Source organism: Heterocephalus glaber, unplaced genomic scaffold (assembly GCF_053883595.1).
Source record: "Heterocephalus glaber isolate CG9 unplaced genomic scaffold, H.glaber_assembly_v1.0 deba00001461, whole genome shotgun sequence".
In the NCBI taxonomy this organism is placed as follows: Eukaryota; Metazoa; Chordata; class Mammalia; order Rodentia; family Bathyergidae; genus Heterocephalus; species Heterocephalus glaber.
This window is the reverse complement of record NW_028258308.1, coordinates 16,752,135-16,776,257: the sequence shown is the minus strand read 5'-3', so window position 1 is coordinate 16,776,257 and position 24,123 is coordinate 16,752,135. Positions and strand designations below refer to the sequence as shown.

At 39.6% G+C, this 24,123-nt stretch overlaps 1 protein-coding gene across 4 annotated transcripts in view; it reads right to left on the bottom strand.

Annotated features, from left to right (window-relative positions):
• Positions 1 to 1,036: 1,036 nt before the first annotated feature.
• The window catches only part of Wwc2 (WW and C2 domain containing 2), a 229,320-nt gene continuing 206,233 nt past the window's right edge, over positions 1,037 to 24,123 (bottom strand). For 3 of the 4 annotated variants that reach the window (XM_021264966.2, XM_004852978.4, XM_021264969.2), the window contains 4 exons: positions 22,102 to 22,194; positions 18,406 to 18,648; positions 4,480 to 4,607; positions 1,037 to 1,337 (listed from right to left, as the gene is read on the bottom strand). In XM_021264966.2, the coding sequence (XP_021120625.1) occupies positions 1,271 to 1,337; positions 4,480 to 4,607; positions 18,406 to 18,648; positions 22,102 to 22,194 (531 nt within the window). In that variant the 3' untranslated portion in view covers positions 1,037 to 1,270. The remainder of the gene's footprint in view (positions 1,338 to 4,479; positions 4,608 to 18,405; positions 18,649 to 22,101; positions 22,195 to 24,123) is intronic. The other variant, XM_021264967.2, reaches the window with a different exon arrangement.

Genomic DNA, 24,123 nt, shown 5'->3' with positions numbered 1-24,123 from the left:
TCAGTATTTATGCTGGCAAAGCTATTATACTGAGGACTTAACTTTTTAAAGAGGTGCCTGCATTGGGAAAGCTAAAATTTTAAATTGGAGGACCTGACATTTTTGTCAGTTTGTATCTTTGAATTCATTCATCCAGGATAGTGTTTTCTTTCTTTCTTCTTCTTCTTTTTAAAAATAACTGCTTTAGTCTATGACTACTTCAAATTAACAATACTCCCAGGCACACTCTTTCCTTTGCTTCCCAATGACTTAACACCAATTATAGATAGAATCCCCTTATATTGAGAGCTGCAGGATAATTTCTAGTAAATGTCAGAAGTTTGACAAACTTTTTTTTTTTGGCAACTTTGATTCACTGAAGACACAGCTTTCCTCTGTTCTTGGCATCACCACATGTGTGTGGATATGTTCCCCTCAGCATCACCAGTACTGTCTGTTGGTTAGAACCCAAGGCCACACATGCCTCTCCTTGCCTGAATCACCTGCAGACCCTGGAGGAAACCCTGGTGAAGGCCAGAAACTCACATTGAAACCCCTGCAAATTCAGATCAGGTTAGAAGCAGCAGGTGCTCATTTGATGTGTTTTGGGTTAACTGTATTCTCTCTCTGTCCTCACCCTCAATGCTACAGGTTACAAGCTCTTTAGTGTAGTCAGGGGTACTGCTTCTTTTGTGTTCTTATATGGTTGTGCTCAGTATTTCATATTTTTGTTTCCTCTAAATAACGATTTTAAGGAAAAAGGTGTTCTGATATAGGTAATGGGGATGAACAGAGCACCTATTTTGGGTGGCCCTGGAGCTGTGCACTCATGTCTGTATTCAGGCTCACCTTCCAAGAAAAGAGCTGTCTTACTTCAGAAATGACACACAGCACTAAGCCCTGTTCACAGTCTGCTCACAGGAAACAAAGAGAAAGCCAAGATTACCTTCTGCTGAGCCCAGCTCAATGGACAGACACTGGCGCTGCCTCTACTCTATTGTACGCAATATGGTCCACTGGCAGCACGCTCGCGCGCACAGACACACACACACACGTGTGACATTTGTGTACCAGATTATCCCATTTTTGATATCTGATTTTTTTTCTTTAAACATATAGGACATTACATAAAAGGTACTTTATAAATTGACATCTGGTTGAAAATCTGGTGTGAATTAACATCCTTTAAGAGCTGACAGTTATGTTACAAAAACAAAACAAAGCAAATATTCAGTCTTTTGCCCTCCCTAAGAAAGTGACCAGGTGAGAAGCAACATGTCCTGCCATGGGGTCACACGTCATCAGCCGGCAAGGAAGGGATGCTGATCTTTGCTCGGGTGAAATAGGCAATCTTCTCCCTAGAGGTGGGGGTGACAAAACCAGCTTCAATGTAATGCTGAGAACACTGTGACCATTAACACAATCCCACCGACTCCAGCAGTGTCCCCACAGCCAGGGAGGGGCATCTTTTCCTCAGGCAGAACTCCATTCAGAATCCAGGCAGCCTTTGCTTTTCAGGATGGCACATGAAGAGCAGCTACTCTGGACCCCATAAGTCACCTGCAGACCAGGCTGGGGAGGTCCCTTCCGGGGTTTCCAACCCGGGACCAGTTTTAGTCCACAAGGGATTTATATGGATGTTTTTAAACCAGGTAAGAGGACTCAAAAGGGTCAACTTCCCAGCAATCCCAGAGATACGCCCATGGTATTAGGGAAATTGTTTAAGTCAGCATCATGCTAATGCAGGGACCCCCTGGCAAGTGATGACTCAAATTCAGAGGGAAAAGAGGCACTGGACTACCTTAAAGGGAAAAACTGCCCTGCATCCCACAGCTGAGATAAGAAGTCACTGAAAAGGAGAAGCTGGGAAGGATGGGGCAGAATAGTTGTCACATTTGGAGAGTTCTAGAAACAGTAAGATTTTAGGGTTGTACAATTACCAGAGATGAGAACAGTCTACCTATCTTTTCTACAAAACTTTACGTCATACCCAGAATTCAGGCAATACATATGAACCAAGGGCATATTCTAGAAATGAGACCAGAAGAGGATGCTCTGGAGACTAAGGAAAGGCAGAGAAAAGGAAAAGTTAAGAAACTGAGTACATGGGCCGGGGATTCGCCTCCTGCTGCACAAGCGCAGGGACCCGAGTTCGAACCCCAGTACCAAAAAAAAAAAAAAGAAGCTGAGGACACTGGGATGAGAGGGTAAAGTGTTCTTTGATTAGTTCAATTCCACAAAAGACAAGAGAGTCTGGGCATGATGTTGGGGGAGGCCTCAAGGTACACTTAAAAAGATGCATTACTTTTCAGTGCCTACATCTGAGCTAATATAAAGTTCTTGGTTTCTAACTTCTCTTGAAAAACCAGAAGGCCAGGAACTATGGGGCTCCTAGTTCCAGATGAAACAAGCTGCTAGGGTGGGGCTGTGCCTTCACGGCAGGCAATGGCCCATGCCCCATCTGTCCCCAGTCTTACCATCCACCAGGTGCCAGTAACGCCAGTAACCACGCTTACCCCTCACGGTGCCACCATACTTCCAGGACAAAATGTCTTATCCTGGTGCATCAGGCTCATCTTTCTCACTTGCCTGGTGGTATAAATGTGTTTCTTAACAGAAGCTAGGAATGTTTATGCATTCTTTGTTTTGGTTTCAGTAACAACTGGGAGTTGTAAGATTTTCCACACTAGACAATGCTGCTTAATCTTGAAGTAACCCAGGGCATTAAAAGATTGTTGTCACAATGCCACAGTTCTGAACACCTAAGTAACAGTACTCTGCAAAAGTTACAGAAGTGGTGCTCTAGCGGAATGGAGGAAGAAAAAACCTAACTCTCTATTATAAAATGTCTTTAAAAAAATGGAATCATTACCCATCATGCCTGGCTTCCCTTCCTTCCACTTCTGGACTTGAGCTGCCCAAGTCCAGCAGTTGCTCCAATGCTGCCTTCTGGCCTCACCCTCCCCTCTACCCTTTTAACATGATCCCTGCTCCACTATGCTTTACCATCTTCCCCACACTTCAAAACACTGTCCCTTTCCTGGATTTCTCCTACATCAGCCTAAAAGCTTTTTAAAGTCTCCCTTATACAAAGCAGAAGCCAAAACTCAAAAACTAATAACACAAAACCGTATCTGTGGTCCTCCTCTTATTTGACTGCTGGTATAGTACAAATAGCCTCCTCCTCACCCAATCTCAATTCTCTTTGATTCTTTTCTGTTATGTCTGACAGCATCAGTTTCCTCTTCCCACCTGTCTAGCTTTGGGACCACACCCCTCTGGTTCTTCTTTTACCTCTCCAGCCAGTCCTTCTTACATCGTTTTTGCTGCAAGTCTTCAATTGATAGTGGCTAGTAGGCTTCCTTTCCTGAGCACCTCTTCCCATTTTCTGGCCTATCTGTATTGATGGAACCATCATATTGAAGACTCCCAGTCCTTATACCATCCTGACCTTAATCCTGCCTTTAGATTTTGATTTCTACTTATCTACCAGCCATAGTTACCTGTGCTGCCCTACTGGCATAGGTAACCTGGTAGGTGCAAAAGCAGGACTTATTGGCTCACTACAAATCTCTTTCTCTGGATTCTCAGTCTCAAGTCTTGGCCCTAAAAGGCAGCACCGCTCTCCTCCACTCACCTCCATAGATTCTGTCTCCTCTCACCAGTTTCTCCCTGGCCCACTCTCCACAACGCCTGGAATATCTACTCCCACAAACTTGATCCCTATCATTGACTTTGGGGTTTGGAGACCCCACTGGCTCCCTCACCATCTAGAACCACAGCAGAAACCTTCAGTACAGCACCTGAGGCCAAGTCTGCTCATCAAGCTCACCTGCTAGCAGCTTCACGGCACACCATGGGCTCAGCATTGACCTCTAAGGCTCTGCCCCTTTCCATGCTGTTTCTTCTGCCTGGAGGCTCCACTCAAACTCACCAGCCCTACAGCCTGAAGAACCCTCTATGCCCATCCTCTCCATAATGGATTCAGATGTTGCTTCTCTACTATCCCCCCTCTAGTATCTGCAGCCCACCCATGAACAGATGGAGGTCCCTCCTGCTGTTCTCACAGGTCCCCATTTATTCCTGTATTAGCTCTTGTCACATGCTGTCACAATGATCTGGTTGTGTGCCTGTATTCTGTCCCTCCCTGTTCAGGGCCTAGAATAGTGCAAGGCTTCAGGGGTCTAGAGTGAGTGGACAACAAAATCCCAAAGATCTATGGCTTTCCTGCTCTTCTACAAAAGTACCCTCTGTCCTGATAAGCACAGGTGCTAAGGCTACTGAGAATTGAGGATGCTGTCTTCTTGGGAAGCCTGGTTATAATCCTGGCTGTAACTCTGCCACAATGTATCTTCAGAAAGGGACAGACACACAACTGTATATTCACACTGGGGAACAGATCTAATAGTAACTGATATTTCACTGCACTCTGAGGGGAATTCCTGCAGAATTAAAAGACATGAGAACAACCTGAAACCTGTCCCACACAGGGCCACTTACCTGAAGGACTGTACCTGTTGAGGCACCTTCCGGCTCTGCTCCCGAAGCCGGCACACATCCTTGGAGACCTGTCTCATCAACTTCTCGGCATTCAAATCTTGCTTCTGCTCTTCTTTTGACTGCTCAGCCTGTGAAGAAAATAAGAACACAAGAAACCCAGAGAACATCAATTAGAGCCTTAAGGCTTGAAAGAGTGGGATGGGAGCCAGGCAGGTACCTCAGCAGACAATGGTGCCCTTTTCCACCCATCAGGGCTCACTGCACACAGAAGGGAACAGGCACTGACTCAGGGGCAAGTTTAGTTACACTTAAACAGCCTCTACATCTACAATGCATGACTCTTTTATTCCAACTGGAAAATGAAAGAACCCTCAAGAAAGATACTGCAAACTATTTCAAATGCTCTTTCCAAGAAATACCACTGTTAACATTTTGGTGAACACATTTTCTACCCCTTCCTCATCCTTCCAATCCTTTTTGCTAGGTTGGCCATTTTAAAAACTGCTTATTGAGCTGGGCATGGTGGAGCACGCCTGTAATCCCAGCAGTTTGGGAGGCTGAGGCAGGAGTTTGAACCCAGCCTGGGCAATTTAATGACTTAGCAAGACCCTGTCTCAAAATAAAAAATATGAGCTGGAGATGTAGCTCAGTGTGAAGGCCCAGGGTTCAATCCCCAGTACCACAAAACAAAAACAAACAGACAAACAAAAAAACATTTGAGTGGAGTTTATCTACCAAACAATTGTACATGTGAGCACAAAGACCCTTATAATTGAAACACACTCATGTAACATGCACAGGCTGAAATAACAGAAAAAGCATCCCAGGGCCCTGCCCCATACCACCCTTCTGGTCTCTGCCATGAGCATTACCAGCATTCTGATTTCTAAAAGCCAGGCTATGCTTCCTATTGTGTCCTTTGTAAGCATGGAACGGTACCCCAGGCACTTGTTAGGGTCTGATTTATTTTGCTCAGTAATGGGCTTATAAGAATTATACACATTATTACATGGAGGTGCACCTCATAGTTCTCACCTGTATATGATATTCCAATATGTGACTTTACCACACTATTTGTGTTAATGTTGATGGACATTTGGATGTTTTACATGAATACATTTTAAAAATAAAAATGGACTAATAATACTGTATTTCAAGCTGCCATTTCATTTCATTAGTCACCTAATCAAATACTTGTAGACTGCCTTCTAACGTATGGTGGTATATATTAGTGACAAAGAGCAAAAACTCTAGAGTTGCATTATCTGAATTCAAATTCCATTTCTATAATTTTATAGCTATTTGAATTTGGGCAAGTTGCCTGACCTCTCTGTGTCTTAGTTTTTCTATTTGTAAATTGAGAGTACTTTCAAGGGTTGTTGTGATGTTTAAATGAGTTAATATATGTAAAACATTTATAGCACTACCCAGTACATCATTAAATGTATTATTTCAATGTTTAGCTATTACTGTTGTAATTTTTACTATAAGCTAAGTACTATACGAAGAGATAGGAAAATAGTGTGAGCAAAACAGATGAAGAATACTTGGGAAGAAAATAGCAAAGATTAGAAAGTTTATTAACAGTTTAAAATTAATTTAAAAATTAATAAAATATCATTAATATTTTCTCAGGTTAACAATCTTATTTTGTGGTGTTGGATTGAACCCATGGCTTCATGCATGCGAGGCAAGTGCTCTACCACTGAGCTACATCACTAGTCCAATATCTCATTTTCTGGATGCTGATGTAAATGGTATTGTTTTTAATTTCAAATTCCACTTATACACTGATGGTATATGGAGGAGCATTTGACTTGTATATTAACCTTGTACCCTGAAAATTTGCTGTAATCAGTAGAGCTAATTCTTTCAGATTTTATATATAGACAATCGAGTCATCTATGAAAAAAGACAATTTTAACTTTCTTCCCAAGCTGCGTATCTTTTTTTAAATTGAATTTATTGGTACATTTAGGTATACCTTATGATGACATTCATCACTGAGAATTTGTACCTGTACATGATACATCTTGATTCTTATTTTTTCCCATTCCCCTGCCCGCCCTTCAACTCCCCCCCTCCCCATATACATAATCTTTGTTTCCATTTTTTCCCTTCTTTCCTTCAATTTTTTTCTTTCGCTTCTTTCCTTTCCCCTGCCCGCCCCCCAGTTCCCCTTCCCCTTTGAACATTTTCTACTTCACAATATCTATTATACATTTTGGTCCTCATTTACACCTTCAGTTTCTCACACCAGAAAAATGACTTGGCATTTATACATGTGTCCTATTTATTTCCCTTCAAGCTGTGTATCTTTTCTTGTGTTATTTTATCAGCTGGGACTTCTAGTGCTCTGGGTAGTTCCTATGTGCTATAACTGATGCTCTGCTCCTCTTATTCTAAATAGCAGAAGCCAGTCACTTTCATCCTTGTCATGACAGACTGTGACCTGATTAATTCAAATCTGCTTCTTAAGGCCATTTTGCTGTACTTCATTTTCACAGGAACTGGAGATTCTTCTAAAGGAGCTCTGGCCTGCCTTGCTCTTCTCTTCACAGAACATTCATATACGGGACTTGCTTACTGTCTCCCCTCCACCACAGAGTGGGAGGGCTTCCAGGGCAGGCACTTTGCCTTTATGCCCTCCTAAGTCTCCAAGTCTCCCATAAAGCAGCACATAGTAGATGCTCAGTGAATATGTGCTGAAGAAATAAATGGATAGGTCTGTGGGAGAGCTAGGTTTTTAGATGACAATCTTAATTTAAAAGGCATTCAAAAGACAAATGATAGAACAGCAACTCAAATAACAGGCACATGGAGAGGGTTTTCAGGGGGAAAAAAGACAAGGGATATTACAGAGAAAAGGACAATGAATAGGCAATTCACAGAATAAATATAAATGTCAAATAAACAAGAAAGGCCAATCACTCTCACCAAAAACAGTGATGCCTTTCTTACCTACCAGGCTGTGCACACTTTGAAACCAGGGCCTTTGCACTGAGCTACATCCCCAGCTCTTTTTAACTTTAAGGCAAGGTCTTGCTAAGTCACTAAGTTGCCCAGGCTGGGCTCAAACTTTAGATCCTCCCACCTCACCCTCCCATTGTGCTGGGATTACAGTGTACCACAATGTGGCTGCAAACACTTTAAAGGACAGAAGGTACACATCTAATCCATAACTTTCTACAGCAGTGAGGGAACTGTGCTCTCTGCTCCCCAGAATGAAGCATTCTGAGTCACACTCGTGGCCCTTACCAAGAAGCAGGTGTGTTGGGGAAGGACACTACCAATTTAAGTGAGAGGCTGGGGAGACAGCTCCTCCAGGTTGGGGGTACTCTTCCAGTATGGGTCAGCCTCTCTCCCTGAGGCCTCCATCTGTTTCACTGACAGGATATGAAATGTGGCACTGCTGAGTGGAGACCACTGGTCATGGTGGTGATAGAGTGCTCAAGGAAACGGTTAGGACAATTTAGAATATTGCTATTTGCTCTTGTTGCACCTTAGAGCAAGAATGATCAACTCGGGCCAGAACTAAGTTGTCAGGCACAGGGATGCTTAAGGGTGGGAGCCCACAGCCTGTAATATAAACTGATGGACAATCCCATAATTTGTATCCTTCTGGCCCTGAAAATCCCATTGCTTCTGTGGTAATTTAAGCAGTTTTAAACTTTGGGAGATAAGACTGGTGCTGGCATCTAGGGACTTAAAGATATTGCCTTCCTGATTGCCAGGAAGTCAAGGCCAGGAAGCCAAGGAATAGGGATTTTGGGCTTAAAAGTCATCACAAACACAACATCTTTTGTAAAAGGGAAGGGGGCCAAGAGGTGGAGGAAGAATTAAGATGTGTCATGTACATGTACCTACAAGGAATGTAATCATTACGCACTGCAAACACGTACTAATAAAAAATCCTTAACGATGGCTCATAATCAAATCAATACTGCTAACAATTTTCCCACTAGGAATTTAGTAATTTAGTAATTTGATTTCCCACAGCATGGTAGGAGTCATTTCTCTGTGTGTACTAAGCCAGTACTTTCTGAGGAAAAATGTACAAAGATAAGTATAGAAATGCTTATTTCCACACCATTATAACAGAAAATTTAGGAAATTACCCTTAGTAGGATAAATAGTTGTGATATATTTATGCAGGTTTTATATATTTATTTATATATTAGTTATGTAAAATAATGAATTACAGCAATATTTATTAATATGAAAAGCTGTTTATAATCTATTACTAGAATTAAATGAGGGGAAAAAAAGCATCTTTGATGATCTCATTTTTGTGGAACTCTTCCAAATAATTCCAATCCACAATACACATGAACACAAAAAAGAGTGGAAGGACATACATCCAACTGTCAACAGGGGTCATCTCTGGGGAATAGGATCCCAAGGGGAACTTACATTTTTTGCGTTATATAGTTCTGCATTATTTGGATTTGTTACAATAGACATGTGTTACTTGAATTTAAAACTTTTAAAAATTTAAAAATTATTCAGCAAAAAGTGCACTAAACTTATTTTAAAACTCAAAAATGTGGTGGTACTTTTAGCAAAGATGAGAGTTACAAAATTATTTATTCAGCAAGTATATATACAGAATCAATTATATTCATACCACTGTATGGAACTCTAAGCATCCTACAATGGGCATCCCTGGTACTTTGCTAACAATCATCCCCTGCAATAACTTCTGATTTTTTTATCACAAAAATTCCTTTTTCTAGATTTTTCTACTGTTCCCCTTTTACCTCTCCTTCTGAAACATTTTGTCTATAAAACCAATCTTATTTGTTAAGGAATAATTTTCTTTTGATTACATTGTAATTGATGGGATAGTTACACAGAGCTTGTGAATTTATGTAACTTAAATTCAAAAGGGCCAGCTGTGATACTTTAATTACTTGGTGAAGTCCTACCTTTAATAAATGGTTGATTCTTCATAAGGCCCCAGATAAGGAAGTACTGGCTTGGTACAATACAGAGAAATGTCTTCTAACACACTGTAGTGTATCAAATTACTAAATTAGTAATTATATTAAAATATTGCTGCTATTCAAATTCTTGGTAAATTACCACAAGAATAAATCAATCTTAAAAGACTCATTTGCTGTGTGACTCAAAAGAGATCAAGAGAAACCAGAGAAGGAACATATACATGCAGGATCATATGCAGGTAAAAACAAGTGACCTAGTTTTCTTATCCAGAAATGTATTTTTTCAGATCAGAAATACAACAGGCTCCGGGGACCCTGTTCTCAGTCTTCTGTTGTCTTCTATATGAATGGAATGTGGAGATTTCTTTTATCCTTTGTGAAGCACTATTCCAACAGTTCTTCTAAGGAGCCTAATGGCTGCTGATATTTTTAACTACCAGCACTTTTGTGATGACTGCAAAATTGCCTTGAATCTTAGCAGCATTTTGCACAACATAAGATTGACCATAGAACACACAAAGATATTTCCTTCTCTGACAAATAAGAACATACTTCATAGAAGACTATGTTTGTCCCTCTGTTTATATCTGTACTGTGTTAACTTTCTGTTGCTGTGACAAAATCCCTGAGGCAATCAACTTAACAGAGGAAGGTTATTTTTTGGCTCATGGTTTCAGTTCTTCATCAATTGGCTCTGCTATTTGGAGCCTGTGGTGAGGCAGAACATCACAGCATGGAGATGTGGTGGAGCAAAGCTGTTCACCTCATGGCTGACCAGAACCAGAGAAAGCAAGGGGCCAGGGCCCCCATGTCCCCTTAAGGGCACAGCCCCAATGACCCAACTTCCTCCCACTAGGCCTTGTCTCCTAAAGTTTCCATTGTTTCCCATTAGTAACATCAGCTGGGGACCAAGCCTTCAACACATGAGCCTCTGGGGGACATTCCAGATCCAAACTGTAACATGTATCTCTTCAAAACTCTGTGTGACAAAAATATATCTTAGAATTTTTATCAGCTATTAATCAATAGTAATCAACTTTGTAGCCAGTTAGATTTCAATGCTGTCTTTCACTGTAATCACTAAGATTTATTCTGTTAAGTGGGGTGTATTAATACCTTTGACATAATTTTTCAGTAGATTCTAACTTTTACAAGTGCTAACATTAGTATTATTTTAAGCTTTTAAAAAATCTAGCACTACAAAACTTTGGCATTTTGACAGGGATATACTCTGAGGAAGCAAAAGAAATTTCTGCTTTGTAAGTAACACAGGCTCCTAAGCACACCGCCCCCTCACACTCCAACAAGTCTTGATAAGCCGCCTGAATCATGAGAACTGGAAGCTACTTCTTATGCCTCAGACTCCAGGAGGGGGTGATTAACCTTCAGTTTACATGATAGGAGCCTGCCTTGCAGAAAGGTCCAGTGATTTACTTAGTCATGTTGTGAAGCCTACTAGAATAAGGAACACAATCCAGTCTTAATTTACAGTCCTCGGCTTCTTGCTCTGCTTCCTAAGGGGGTTGTACAATACACGAGGACACTAAGATTCAGTTTTTATTGAAAGCTACAAAAGAGACTTTCAACCACAAAGGAAGAAGGTTATAGAGTGTGACCCTGAGACCTGACAGCTTTCCCCGACAAGAAAGGCAGATCCAGAATCTGCTGCTGGCTTCAGTTCACTGCTTTTCTGGGAGCCATATTTTTTATGGCAATTGGCAGGCTCTTTGCTCATCATTAGGCACTTTATGATCATTCTGCTGAAAATCTCACAAATCCCCAACACCATGGGAAAATAGTAAAATGAAGGGGCAGTGTGTGAGTGCATGTGCATGCTGGTGTGCATATGTGCCACATGTATATTAACAAGTGGATGTGGATGTGGAAGTGAAGAAGAAAGAGAGGAGATAAGTCAATGATATTACAACTTTGGCAGCCATAATGAAAGGCACACAGCTGAAATTGGATTTTCACGGAACTGGTTATTACAAATTTCAGAGATGAGAAAGAAAAGCACATGACACAAACAGTTTATTTACAGAGTTGGTAAAAATAAAGATAAAAACCATTTGTGCTTAGGAAATCAGATTATTTTTAGAGCAGTATAAATGTACCTTGTTTTGTGATCTTTTTCTTTACTGCAGCTTAATGTAAAACTGTTAGGAGGCAGAAGCAAGCAAAGGTGGAGGGACAGTGGGCATAGCAATGCTATGGTTTGAATGTCTGCCCCTCCAATACACATGTAACAACATTAAGGAAGGGCACTTTTTAGGGATGATTAGGCTGTGGGTGCATTATTTAGAGCTGCAGAGCTTTGGGAGTGGGCTCTGTCTGGTGCCCTTCTGTCCTCTGCTATAGGATTATGCCTTAGGATGACGATCTCAGGCTCTCCCATTGTCACAGGAAAAAGCTCCTTAGGCTTTACTCCCTCATCATCGTGGCATGCAAAATGATTTTGAAACCAACTAAATGCTGATTCATCAAATAATACAGTTCAGAGGCCCTGTATGAGCTATAACTAAATTTCTAATCAATGCAACCTTTGTAAGAATGATTATAATCATTAGAAGCTTATTATGAGGCCAGAATCATGCTATGTACCACTTGCTGACTAAACAACTACACATTCATATCAAAACAAAGTATTATTTTACAAAAGAAAACTCTAAAGTGTCTTCCCCTCCAGCTCCAAGATAGGTTCTCACTCTGTTGCCTAGGCTGACCTCAATTCCTGAGCATAAGCGATCCTCCTGCCTCAGCCTCCCAAAGTAGCTGGGACTACAGCTGTGTGCTGCGATGCTCAGCTTAGAGTACTGCTCTGTTATGACAATTTCAAATGAGTCCTGTTTATATCCTGCTCTGGACAAAAGAGATCTTGGCCCTCAAATCTTTGTAATTCTTAATTCAAATTGGCAAGACTTATGATCTTCAAAGTACCTTCGGGCAGTTTTGAGTTCCAATGAGACCAGTTTTTGCCTCATATAAGTGATCACAGCTATGTGGGTGATAGAGGGCAAAATGATCCAATGTGGCATTAAGTTAACTCCTGTCAAGGCCAACTACTCTTGATTTTGAACAAAGGTGTGTTGGGCTGTGTTGAACTCTTAAAGAATCAAAAATTCCAGAGGGCTATGGCAGCAACTTTATGGGGACTCTGGTTCTTAGTCCAACACCAGAAATGACAGCACCAGTCAGGTATTTTAGTTGGCATCTGCTTTTATATGGTAACTTGTAATACAGATAACCAAAATGCTAATAATTAGGAGATGAAAGGGGAAAATGCTACCCACATCACACAAATATTTGTACCAAATGACAGAGATGACAGTCTTCAGGTTACTTAGAAGGGATTTAGCACAACTTCATATTATGTTTGAAAACTCTTCCTGACATTCCTATGATTATATCTGTCACTGAGAAAGAACATCATGATAGGCTGGTATGATAGGCATGAAAAGAGCACAAACAAACAAGGAGCCTCAGGAATCTTGGCACCCTGGGAAGAGTGAATTGGCCACTTTTGCTCTATCATTGCCACTATTTTCCCAGATCATGGCTGTGAACATCTCATGAGATGCTAATAACAGAACAGCATAAAATTCCCACTTCAGAAGACACTATTGGAAGACTTGAGAGTCAAGTACAAAACTGTCTTACACATGGTTCTGAGGAAATATTAACTAGTTTGATCTGATATTTTTGGAATTTGTCCCGATCGACCAAAGCATAGGTGGGACCATACTACAGTCAGGCCTAACCACGAAGGCAGGCAGGATTTTCCTTTGACCAAGCTATCCTGGGGCTACCAACAGGTATCACTCTCTATATTGTATTTATCTATTCACTAGTAAGTAAAGATAAAATCCTTTGGTCTTGAGGTAGGCAGGAGGCAAGCAAAACTACAACAGGAAAAAAAACATGGCTAGTAAACAAGATCAGCAGCTTTAATGAGGCCCAGAAGACCTTCACCAAAGTCAGGTGGACCATCTACTACAAGGCACTGTAATATGGAAGCAAAGGTAGCCTCACGTTCCCTTGGAAGTTTACACCTAGGCCACAGGCATCACAGGAGCTGGGGAGAGAATATTTGCATTAAGAGGTTTGTGTTTTGTTTTTTACAGGGAAAACTTGTACTCAAAATTTTGTATTAAGAGGTTGTTGGGATTTATAGACCTTCCCCTTTCCATCTGTTTATACTAAGGGCAAATCTAGGGTTTTTTTTTTTTAAGTGTAGAAGAAAAACAAGAGTCACCCAAAAAACCCTGTCTTGAATCAGTCAACAACAATAGCAAAAATCTTACCAGAATCCTGCAATGAAATATAATTTAAAAGCTTTTACTTTCAGAAGAATGCCTTTTTTGTTGTTGTTACTGGGGTTCGAACTGAGGACCTCGTGCTTGTGAGGCAGGCACAGTGCCACTAAGCTAAATCCCCGGCCCCAAGAATGGCTTATTTTTAAATCAGTATTAGAAATAATGCTTGGTTAGGCCAAAGTCCCTGTAACTTTATTTTGTGAGAATGTGTTAAACCCTGGGGAGGTAAGAAGTCTCCCACTCTGGCCACCCATCACACATATCACTGCCACATAACCCTTCCAAAGAACATCTCTTTAGCAACCTGTGGTGGCTCCCATTATTCAGGCCTTCAAAGCTCTCAGCAATTGGGCCCCAATCTATCTTATCTCCAACCAGGTAGGAGGACACAGAATAGGTTAGAGATACAAGAATCAAAATATGAAGATATTTTCCCTATTTCTTACTGTGAGTTTTCAACTTTCATTTCTGACACTGAAGTCCATAATCCACCCAGTGTAAATTTTTATACATTAGGCAGGGATCCAATGCCATCTTTTTCTATAGTAATCTTTTTTTCCAGCTTCTTTGTTTGTGGTGTTGGAGATGGAACCCAGAGGCTCACGGAGGATAAAGAAGTGCTCCACCACTGAGCCTCCCCCCTCTCCTCCCAGCCCATTCCAGCTCTTTTTATTCAGCAGTTTCTTCCTCATCACTGGCTGACATGACAGCTACACCACAGAGATGCTCTACACGTACATGCACTGGTTTCTGGGCTACTTCATACTATGATCAATCTAGTGATTCTTACCAATTTTGCACTCCTTCAGTACTTCAACAATTTAATAAATCGTGGTTTCCTGTAGGGCAAGTCACTCTCTCTTTTTTCTTTTCTAGAATTATCTTACTGATTCTTCTCCCTTTATTCCTCCATTAATTGTATCAGTATCCATGAAAAAGCACAGAGGTATGTGGCTTGGAATTAGACTCTATGGCACATTTTAGAAGGACTGACCATCTCCAACAATATTAATTCTTCCTCTATAGTAGAGATTGGCAAACTATGGCCTGCCATCTGTTTTTTAAAATAAAGTTTTATTAGAACACAGTCATAGCCATTTACTTTACTTACATCTTTATGGTACACTGGAAGAGTTCAGTAGTAGCAATAGAGAGCATATGGTCCAAAAACCCAAAAATATTTATTAACTGGCCCTCTACAGGAAAAGTATGCAGAGTCCTGCTCTATATGAGCATGGTGTATTTTTCCATAAATTTAATTATTTTGACACACTTCTCATAAGGTTTTCTAGTTTTCCCTATACTGAATATCAAATTTATTACTTGAAATTGCTATAAATATTAATAATTAAATTTTTTAGTTGTTCTGGTCAATATATAGAAATGTAACAGATTTTATATATCATTCTACCTATTCAACTTGATAAACTCTTATTATTTGTAATAACTTGCAGATTTTTGACATAGGCAACCATATTACCTGCCAATAATGACAACTTTATTTTCTTCTTTCCAATCTTTCTTCTTTTTTTCTTGACTTTAGGCACTGATTACTCTTTCAGTGTTGAACAGAAGATTGTGAAAAATCTATGTCTCACTTTAAAAGCAATGATTTCAGCGTTTGTCTTTTTAGGATCACATTTGCTTTAGGTTATTGTTTATCATTTATAAATTAAGGAATTTTCTAACTTATTAAAAGTTTTAAACATGAATATTGACTTTTATCAATATTCTCTTGCATTCACTGAACTGGTAAATTGTTTTTCTCCTTAGTTTTTTAAAAACAGTTCTAACATTTTTATTAGTCTATGTGGTACATAATGATCATTCATCATGGTAAGCTGGTACGCGCACACAAACACATCTGAATTTTCTTTACTTCCTCTTCTCCTCACCTCTCTCCCTTCTCTCTCCATTTCTTGGTCCCCTTCCCACTTTCAAAAGGCCTATTTCCTGGTTTTCTATTATCTTTTATTTTGGTCTTTAAATTATTTATACTTTAGGTTTCTCGTATAAGAGGAACCATGTGATATTTAAGCTTGGTGCCTGATTTATTTCACTTAATATATGATGTTAAGGTGCATCAGCTTTCCTACAAATGATTTAAATTTATTACTCAGTCTTTTAAAGTGATTGGCATATTAGTAGATTTTTCCAATATTAGAAAAGAATCATTCTCCAACTCAACATGGTCAAAATGTATTTTTTTAAAAAATGCTGTTGGGTTCTATTTACTAATATTTTAGTCCGTTTTTTTTTTTTATCTATGTTCATAAATGAAACTAGCTTGTGACTTTCCTTTCTTATAATATCTTTGTTCTTTCAGAATCAGAGATGTTGTTACTCAGAATGAGTATGGTGTGTTCTTTTTTGAATATGTAAAATAGAGATAATCTGTTCTTTGAAAGTTTGGGGGAACCTGTTTATAAAACATATAGACATTATGATTTTGTGGATAGATTTTTAATCACTGCTGATATTTCTCAAAGAGTTATAGGCATTTCAACTTTCCCTCCCTTCTTTTATCAGTTCTTATACTCCATATTTTCCCAAGATTTTGTGCAAATTGTAGGCATATCTTCTTTTTATAACATTCAATTATCTTTTAAATTTCAAAGTTATCTGCAGTTTTGTGACTCTTTTATCTTCTTTCCATTTTTTTTTTTTTAAGATAGGGTCTCCCTATGTAGCCCAGGCTGGCGTCAAACTCACAATCCTCCTGCTTCAGCTTCCTGAGTAGCTGAGATTACAGGGATTATAGGCATGCACCACCACCCTAGCTTTCTTCAGTAACACTGCCAGAGATTTACCTACTTTTTATTGTTACAGGTTTTCTTTTCAAAGAGCTTTTTCTTTACTGAGCTTCTCTCTATGTAACGGAGATTAGTTAGCAGTCAAAAAAGATAAACTGCAATTTACAGATAAATTTTAGCATCATGATATTAAGTGAAAAAGTCCCAATGTCTTTCTAATTACTGATACCTAAGGATCTAGAATTTCATATTATGACAAACTAGAAACAAACAAGCAACACAAACCCCAAAGATGCCATGTTCTGTTTATATTTATAGTTGTAAATCTCCAATTTAACTTTGAAAATCTTTGACCCATAGGAGTAAAAAGACTATAATGTTTCTCTGTGATTGGCCAAAGTCAACCTGTGATTGGTTTAAGTTACTGCTGATGCTGAATTGAAAGACCTAAGCGGATAAAATGATGGTTATGATCATGGAGGTTACAAACATACGAGTAGGTCACTTCAGCTCTCAACTCAATCTTCAGTTTTGTAAACTGATGGCTTGCAGTGGGTACCATTCTGCTGGAGGCTCTTCCTTTACTGTCTGACACTCAATTGGACCTCTACTAATGCAGCATCCTGAGCCCGTGGGGTCTCTCCACTCCCAAGGGATGAAGTTCCACTACCCACTCTCAGTTTGTGTGCCTCCTCCAAGAAAACTCTCCTATCGTCCCCAGGAAGAGATCTATCTTGTGGACCTGGTATTCCTGGGCCATCTCCTTTATCAAAATGTTGTCTAATTATACTGTGTTCACTGTCTTGTCAAATATAGGGTTACAGTTCAACTGCAGGCTGAACAAACATTTCTATTATCTGTGAAGGGTTCTTTCTAGGAGGTGGCACAGGATAAAGATAGGTTTTTTGGTTTATTTTTCTTGCCTATAATTTCTCTAAAAATTATTGGTATCAGTTTGATTCTGGAAACTCAGGAAATTTCTGAGTTCTATTCATGATTAGTAGCATTAGTTAACTAAGCTATTTAAACTTTTCCATTAGAACCACAATTACAAGATTAAAAGGTTATTCTGGGTCCAAAAAGGAAAATTTACATTATGGACAATATTTTTTATTAGTTCAAGAAAGTGTCCACTGTATTTCACTTCCCACCCAAAGGGATTGAAAGAAAATATCATTTTGGCATTTGTAATATTTCAGCTATATAAAAACTTCTATTTGTAATATGGATATAAATATACATTTCACCAAAATATAAACTCTAATCTTCAGAGAATAAATAAATTTCATATTCATGCAGATTCTTAAAAATTTTAGTAATATGTAGGTGGCGGAACAATAAGAACAGTCCCTTTAAAATATTCTATTTTTTAATCAGTGATTTTTATCTTATTTTGCATAGATGTTTGTAGGGTGAAAAGCAAGGGAGAATGCCAGTAAGGGAAGTGTAATCTTTCTTGAAGGTAGGAAAGGAAGTGAAATTTAGGAACATTAAAATTAGCATGTATTTATAATTAATGAATCTTAAGAAGCGCTACTAATAGAAAATTTCAACAAAATGTATCATTTATTCAGACAGAAGTAAAGCTGAGGGGAAATGACCAGGACCTTCTCTCCTGCTGCCATGCTCTCTTACTATCAGGAAGTCACTGGTCACTAGTGCTGTAGAGGGGTGTGTGTGTGTGTGTGTGTGTGTGTGTGTGTGTGTGTGTGTGTGTGTGTGTGTGTAGGGATGGTGGGTGTCTCTCATCTGTAGCTTTGTGGGTGGCAGTATTAGTATTTAAGCAATATTCGGGGTTTAAAAAAGCCTGATAGCAGTGGGTAAAAAACATGTTCCAAGGCCTAGAAAAAGGAGGCAAACACTTTTGAGCTAAATGGTGGTGTGAGTTGGGATGAGCAACACTGAGGTCCATACCTGCTTCTCAGCTTGTTTTAGGAGCTTCTGGAATCTCTCATCCTCGAGCACACCCGGTGGAAGGTCAGTCTCTCCCTGAGCTTTCAGCTCCTCTAGCTTTTGCCGCAAGCCCCTCAGGGCCTGCAGCTCATCATTGAGGCGACTCTGGTGGGTTAGAGAGGCCTGAAGGTCCAGTTCTAAGTCTAGAGATGTGCGCACAGGGCATTCTTGGGATGTCCTTCTGAGGACTGGCTGGCAAACCGTCTGAAAAGTTAGAAAACACAGCAAATCATCCCTGTTTCCTCCCTGGCACGACAGGACTGCTCTTCACTGCTCCCTGGACTGAGTGCCTATCCTGCCAAGTGACTTGCTCTGACCAACCAAAGGTGGGTAGAAGGGGTATGCATTACTTCCAGGACGAAGCCTGCCAAGGCCAGGGTGAGATCTGCACACTTCTGTCTCCTGCTAGACAGACAGCAAGTAGCTAGAGGTGAGGGTTCCATCACAGCCTGGGCACCATGAGAACAACAGGAGCAGAGCATTGGCCAACATGCAACGAGCAAGGAGCTCAGTAAAAAATACACTGCATCATTTTAAGCCACAGAGATCTTTATAAAGTTATTACCCTCTCAACTATACCTTGCTTCGCCTGGTCTATGTGACAAACAAGTATGTCACAAGAAACTTACATGTCCTCTATTTCAGGACATACAACTACCCCCACAGATCATCCCTTTGCTAGCACTTCCATGAGTACTGGCCACAATGCAGCTAGTTGATGGGGCTAAGAATCGGACTCCCTCCTCCAACCAATGTTTACATTCCAACTCCTTCCTTGATTTCCCATTATGTACTATCTACTTTCACCACTGAATCATTACTGCTCTTCTGTTCTTTCCCTGGGACCAATGTTACTCCCTTGTTGAGGAAAAATTATTGATTATGTATGAATAAATGTCTGCCGTGGTTTTGTAGGCAGGACACGAGGAAGACAAGTACAACTCCTCACCCCAACAACTGGGGACTGAACCCAGGGCCTTGTGCAAGTTTGAGAGGGCAGAGGCAGAATAAAAGAAAACTAAAAATAAAAGTGCTACAGAAGCCTAGCACCTAAACGTTCAGTGAATATGCAGACATGTGCTCTGCCACTGAGCTACATCTCCAGCCCTAACACACAATCTCTGATCTTCTATAACTGTCCACCAGACAGTAAGGAACAACAGACTGTGAATTAGTATCTTAAAGGCTATAAGAAGTCAAGGAAGGGACAGATCATTCAGAGCTGGATCAGACTCATTTGAGGAAAGGAACTTAAAATATGAGCAAGATAGCATATGAAGAGAGTGCAAGATGGCGTTTTTTGCCTAGGTTTTCAGCTGCAGTAATGGAAAATAGGAAGTTCCTAATAAGAACTGGTGCTGTGTGATATGAGAAAAGAGGGCTTCAAACTTGACATGTGCTCTAGTTTGAAGATGAGAACAACAGTGAAGCTCATGAGAGATAGAGGGAGAAGGAGTGTCTGTGCCTCTTACTGGTATTTCAGGGTTTACACCCAACTGTCTCTCCTGTCCTTGCCCCTTTTGTCCGACATATCTGTACTGCATGCTTACTAAAAATTTAGATGCTAGGCTTCTATAACATTTTTATTCTTAGGTTTCCTTTTTCTCAACGTCTGCCTTCTCTAACAAATACAGGACATGGCAAGAATCCAGAGTCACATTCACTTTGACCGTATTAATGATTTTTCTGGTAAGAAATCTTTCCTAGATGTTATACATATGGAGCCTTTCTAAGGACTCTAGTGCACACTGGCATGCTGGTAAATATTCAACAAAAGACTTGGGGATAGGGGAGTAATGATCTATAGAGTTTTTCAGATTTTTATGGTATAAACTGCTTCTATTATAAGAGATCCATGTGATGTCACTGAACTGGGAAGAGCCAGAATGAAAAGGGTCTAACTCATCACTGCCAAAGTTACCCCTCTGACCTCATCACTCATACTCCTGGCACTTTATATTCTAGTCAGGTAAACCATTTATTGGTCTTTGCAGATGCTTTGTTCTCTTAGACCTCTACGCCATTTTCATTTATGTAATTTATTTCATTTATGTAATTTCTAAATCAGAAGACCATTTTCATTTCTGTGGAACCATATCTGCTCTCTTAAAAGCTATTTAAAAATCATCTTTACACAGTATTTCAGGATAAACTTCTGTGTGGTTCAAGTAGTACTAAAACTAAGTTTATAAATAACCTGTTTTCAGGTCCACTTAACTCATAAACACTTCTGGTTAAAATTTCTCTGAAGTGTGCTACCATCCTTAAAAAGCATGTGCTGCTTCAGAAGCCAGGTGATTTAGGTGGTGAGAGGAATTTTCACTAAACATGATGAAAATTTAGGTGCTTTCAAAGTATAAAGTTTGGTTATCTAAAAGATTTACATCTCAGAATTTCCTACAAATGCTGAGGGTAAATAAATCCTGGTACATCTGCCTTTAGACAAAAGAAATAATGTTTTATTATCTTCAAGTAACTAGGAAGTTAAACCAAGGAGACAGCTACAGCTAGTACTCTGGATGTGGTGGCATGAAAGCTGAGCAGAACTGGGGAAGAGGATAATTCTAACTCATCTCTCCAGTCCCCAGCCCCACCTTCCAATCCACAGTGCCCAGGCCCTGGCAAATGTGAGCACTAGTCACTCTACATGTCCTTTCCTGCCCACATCATTCCATCTCATCTGCCAACAGCTCCTAGCATCCATCACTTCCTCTGCACCACACACTCCCTACCTATCCCAAAGCAACCATTTTCTTTAAAATTCTACCCAGGTCTCAAGGCCACAGGACCTGCCCACCCCCACCCCACAGAGTCTCTGTTAGATTCAGCTGGAGATAAGCTCACTCCCTGTCTTCCCTAGCAACTGTGCATACCTGAGTCCTTCCCTTAAAGTATGGACTCCAGAGGGTGGTGAACTCCCCACCAATGAGAGTCCAACATATGCAGTGCTCCATGCTTAACAAACAACACATTTTAATCCAAAATGACAGTAGTAAACAAATAGCTTTCCTTTAGTATTTCAGCCACTGGTAAGTAAACAGGAATTTCTGAGCTACTTGAAGAGTGAGATCTTTTAATTTATTTAAATATTATAACTTCTCCTTAACACTCAGCCAGAGACTGATGGGCCCCAGGAAAACTTGATCTGAGCCTCCTCACACATATTCATTTTAACTTTCTAAAAATAACTATTTAGGCAAGTTACAAAATTGTGTGCTTAAAAAATTAAACCAAAGCAAAAACATGCAAAGACCTGTGTGCTACTGCATTGCAGAGTGTCTGCTCCTTCAGAGAAGGTACCAGATATTACACTCCTCCCACAACTGCTCCAGAGCCAGACATGGTGTGGAGATTTGGCAGCATTGTTAGAAATGATGCACTTGGGGCTCAGCACGCCCCTTCTCTAAAGACACTGAAAACCAATTTCCAGCCTTAATTTTCACAGGTTTCAAGTCAGTGATGAATGAATGTTCTCAAGCACATCCTGCCTGGCTCCGTAACTGAAATAACATCTGCATCTCAGTGTGATTACTGTGGCTTCAGTCAACAGCCTCAGAGCATGGAACACTGACACCCAACAGTTCTGGAATTTATGCTTTGCAATTCCTGAATGTGGATTGGTCCAGAGCAGTGGGATGTGGCTGAGGGAATACATACCCTTTTGACCCGCAAACTGCGCCGTTCAGTGGAGTTTCTCACAAAGAGTGATTTTTTAGCCAAGGTTGAACTGTCACTGTCACTCCGATTTAACTGGTGACAAAAGATTTAAAAAATTACCATATAACAGAGTGCTGGTAGAAATCATAATAGAGAAGTTTATCCTCTCCAGAAAAGTTCTTCCTTGTTCTGTGGTCTTAATTTGCTTAAATAATTTAAGTAACTGCTCTTTGGTAGCAGTTGCCAAAGTCACATGTTAAGATAATTATACATTTTAAAAGATGAAATGGCCCTTTGCATATTTAGCTAATATGCAATACATGTTTCTTTAAAGAAAAGTTTACATAAATTACCAAGTTCAAGATCCGAGTTAAGACACACACAGAATGCTCTTGCCTCAGACATCACCTGATTCAGGCCTCTGCTGGATGTTACCTTCTCAGTGAGGCCTCCTCAGAGCCCTATTTACCACTCCCAGCCCCTTACAGTATTGATCCCCACCCAAGAAACTTCCCTGACTATTCGTCATAGTTATCATTTATGGCCTGGCTCATTCACAAGAAAGCTCTGAAAGGGCAGGGCTCTGGGTCACTTTTGTATCCAAGTTTCTAGAAATGTGCTTAATAAAAATATTTTTTGACTTGAATGAATAAGTTCATTATTTAAAAAATATTTCTAATCCATTTTATAGTGTACTTTTAAATCTTACTATAAATCATTACTTTTACAACTATAATTTGGTAAACTAATGTAAATCTCACAATTTTCTTCACAGAACTACTAATCTAATTCAGTGTCCAGAGGCATCATTAAGAGATGATTTTTGTTCTAAAATCTAATTCACAATTCTCAGTTCAATAAGATCAACATATTGAAGCATATATGATATACAGCAAAAATAAAACATGTATCTTTTTTTTCCCCATTAAGTTTATTGGTACATTTTAGGTATAAACTACAGTTACATTCATCATTGGGATCTTGTACCATTACATGAGTATCCTGGTTCTTATTTTTTCCCCTTCCACTGCCCTCCCTTCACCCCCTCCACCCTTCCCTATTTGCAAAGACTTTGTTTCCATTTTTTTCCTTTTCTCATATTTTTCCTTTTCCCTTTTTTCCTTTCCCCTACCATTCCCACTTCCCCTGCTCCTTTAGACCTTTTCTTCCTGTTACACAATATCAATTATACATTTTTTAAATTACAATATCAAGATCTAGGAGACATTACCACAGATTTTACAGAATTTAAAAGGATATAGAAAGCATATTTCAAAAATCTGTTTTGAAATAAATCTGACAACTTCTAAGAAGTACCTTGGAAGACAAATTAATGAAACTAACTCTGGAGGAAATATAAAATTTGAATAGCACCTATTAAAGAAAGTATATTCTTAGCTTGAAAACCTACCTATATGACAACAGCAGGCTCATATACATTTTAACTGATAAATTATATCAAACAATTAAAGCAGAAAAAAGAAGGAACACTTCTCCCCTCATTTTAGGAACTCAACATTGTGCTAATCCTAAAACTGGATTAAGATAATAGAAGAAAAAAGTATGAACATAGATAGAAATTTGTTTAACAAAACAAACTATTAGAAGTCAGATCTGGCAGTATGTAGAAAGTGGTTTTGTTATAGGGATGGCAGTGTTGGTTCAGCATTGGAAGATCCACCCCCAAAAGTCATCATTTTAACAGAGGAAAGGAAAAAGCCATATGATCCAGTCACTAGTTGGAGAAAAAGTATTAGACTAAATTCTACAGCTCTTCATGGTAAAAGCTATCAGGAGACTAGAAGTAGAACAGAACCTTCTCCTCAGATCAAAGACATGTACTCCATACTTCCAGAAAGAATGCCTCATATGAATGGAGAAGATACAATGCTTTCTCCTTAAGGTGGGGAACAAGGGCAGATATGCTTACTCTTTATCTGTCCATTAAACGTTGAAACCTAGGCCCCACCAAAATAGTCTGGCAATAAAATGACACAATTAGGATAGAATCGGCAAGGTAGA